The sequence below is a fragment of the Condylura cristata genome, unplaced genomic scaffold (assembly GCF_000260355.1).
Source record: "Condylura cristata isolate star-nosed mole 26May11 unplaced genomic scaffold, ConCri1.0 scaffold00003, whole genome shotgun sequence".
Classification (NCBI taxonomy): Eukaryota; Metazoa; Chordata; class Mammalia; order Eulipotyphla; family Talpidae; genus Condylura; species Condylura cristata.
In genome coordinates, this window is record NW_004567104.1 from 71,009,744 (window position 1) to 71,012,209 (window position 2,466).

General features: G+C 38.7%; 1 protein-coding gene across 1 annotated transcript in view; it reads right to left on the reverse strand.

Moving 5' to 3' along the window:
* Positions 1-1,968: 1,968 nt before the first annotated feature.
* The window catches only part of LOC101626919 (keratin-associated protein 6-2-like), an 11,421-nt gene continuing 10,923 nt past the window's right edge, over positions 1,969-2,466 (reverse strand). The window contains exon 3 of the mRNA XM_004675512.2: positions 1,969-2,370. Coding sequence (XP_004675569.1) covers positions 2,232-2,370 — 139 coding nt within the window. The 3' untranslated portion in view covers positions 1,969-2,231. The remainder of the gene's footprint in view (positions 2,371-2,466) is intronic.

The window sequence follows — 2,466 nt, forward strand, 5'->3', positions numbered from 1 at the left end:
CAGAGACGATTCACCAGAGACAGAGTGGGGAGCAAAACAGGCTGACTGACAGAGTACACTGCTGAGGGGAGCAGAGGGGAGACAGGAGAGATTTGCCACACCACATGGATCACCTCCAGGGCGGGGATCAAACTCATGCTGAAGTGACTTTAGCTTCTTAGTGCTGTGCTTTAAACCACTGCACCACCAGGGAGGGCCACAAGGTTTTAGTTTTAAGAGCACTTTCATATACATGGTAGCAGGTAAGATTTACCAGAATGTAAAGTTTTAAAAGCAGAGGAGGATAAAGTAATCCCAAGGACCAAAACTCTGAGTAAAAACAAAGAAATATTTTTCAATGATAAAGACATCATGTACCAGAAGCTGTTTACCATGGAAACTATGGGAATAGATGACATCAAGCTAAAAGTGTCGTGGGGGGGGGGAGGGAGAGGTGAGTTTCAGAACATTAACAATTGATTTGCCATGTGATCCAGCAATTACACTCCCAGGTAACTACCTGAAGTGTACAAAGACAGTGATTAGATGGGACATATGCACTTCTGTGTTTGTTGCAGCACTATTTACAATAGTCACATTTTGGAAGTAACCCAAGTTATTCAAGTGGATAAAGGTGTGTTTTATCTACACAATGGCTAACTACTAAGCTATAAACGATGATGAAATCTTGCTATGTGCAGCACATGGATGAACTTGAGAGGGGGATGCTTTCTAAAGTTCTGTGAACAAGGGGAATATAGCTTAACTTGCTTATGTGGCTAATAAAGTTAGTTTGACTAATAACCTTAACCAAATTGCTAACTGCAAATTACTTCATAGGGGATCTCGTTGTAACTCAATGCTGCCATATATATATATATATATAAATTCCTCAACACTTTGTCTTTAGAGTTCTGATGACTCCAACTAGCCATGAATTTTTCTTCCCTATTGAGGTAACATTGATTTCCAGCACTCCATAAGATTTAGGTGTATAAAGTTACAACTCAACATCCACTTCTATTACTAAAGACTTGGTTACCAAAAACTACTATCCAATAAGACTCCTTTATTTCTTCCATCAGGTACCACTCCTCAGTAATTTATTATCAGTTCTAAGTGGTCACTGACTCAACGAGAAAAGCATACACACAAAAAAAATCCTTTATAATAACTGTTTAGTGGTCTGATTTTTTAAATCACATATTTCCTTCACCTTTTATAATCTCCTAGTCTCAAAGAAATTGTGAAAGATATGACTTTAGTGGAGTAATTTTGGTTTGAAAGACAGTTTAGAAATCTTATTGAAATTACAGATCTGCTATATTAAGAAAGTCATTTGTTCATTATGTTAAGCTACATAGTCTCCATTTCAAATCACTGAATGTTTGAATCAACAGGGAGTCGATACTTCTATGAACCCATTTCCTTGTGAAATTACTCTGTATAAAAGCCAGCATACTTCAGAATCTCTCATGTTTCCCAAAGTTACTATGGGTACAGGAAAACTTTTCTCAAGGTCTTATTCATGAGCCAGTCCCATATATTGTTGGGACTTCATACTGTTTACTCCAAAGTGATCTGTCCTTGACATGGGCTGATATGAATGCTATCACCTCAGCTGACATTTGTCTATGTGTAATTGTGTTTATGCACGCATTGATGAGTGTTCCTATAAAAAGAAAGACAGATCCAGAATCATAATCTTCCAACAGACTCTGAAGCTTAGAACAAATGCTTCAGTAAAATAAACTCAGAACACAAGACTCTACCAATGGGGGCCATTATTTTAGGGAAGTTATTCATGGCAAATATCCTTCAGTAAGTCATGAGTGATAAGCAATGGAGTAGAGATCAGACACACAGTTGGAATGACCAGCTGAGATTACCTCTGCCAAGCTCTACGGAAGAAACAGACATAGAAGACAAAAATGCTAAGCCAAAGGAATGTCTAACACAAAACATACACAAATTTGTTAGGAGCAAAGAATTATGTTTATTTGGAAATGACCACAATATAGAAATATTCAACAATGAGTTAGAAAGTTTGCACTTAAACAATGCCTTCAGCCTTCAAGTAACATCATGGAATAATTCAGGTTCCCTTGGCACCAAGCTGGACTGCCAAGAAGACAAGGAATACTCTGTAAGTTCAGAATATTATTCAATAGGTTTAGTTATGATCCTGAGACAGTGAAGAGAAATAACTTGGAGTGATCATTTTCAAAGAAATTCCACATTATGGTGATGTTTTAGCAGCAAGAAGAATAGCATCTTCTGTAGAAAATTGGCCTGTAGCTACAGCAGGAAGAGCCATATCCAGAACCGTAACCACAGCCATATCCAGAGCCATAGCCACAGCCATATCCGGAACCATAGCCACAGCCATAGAGGGAGCCATAGCCACAGCCATATCCGGAACCATAGCCACAGCCATAGCGGGAGCCATAGCCACAGCCATATCCGGAACCATAGCCACAGCCATAG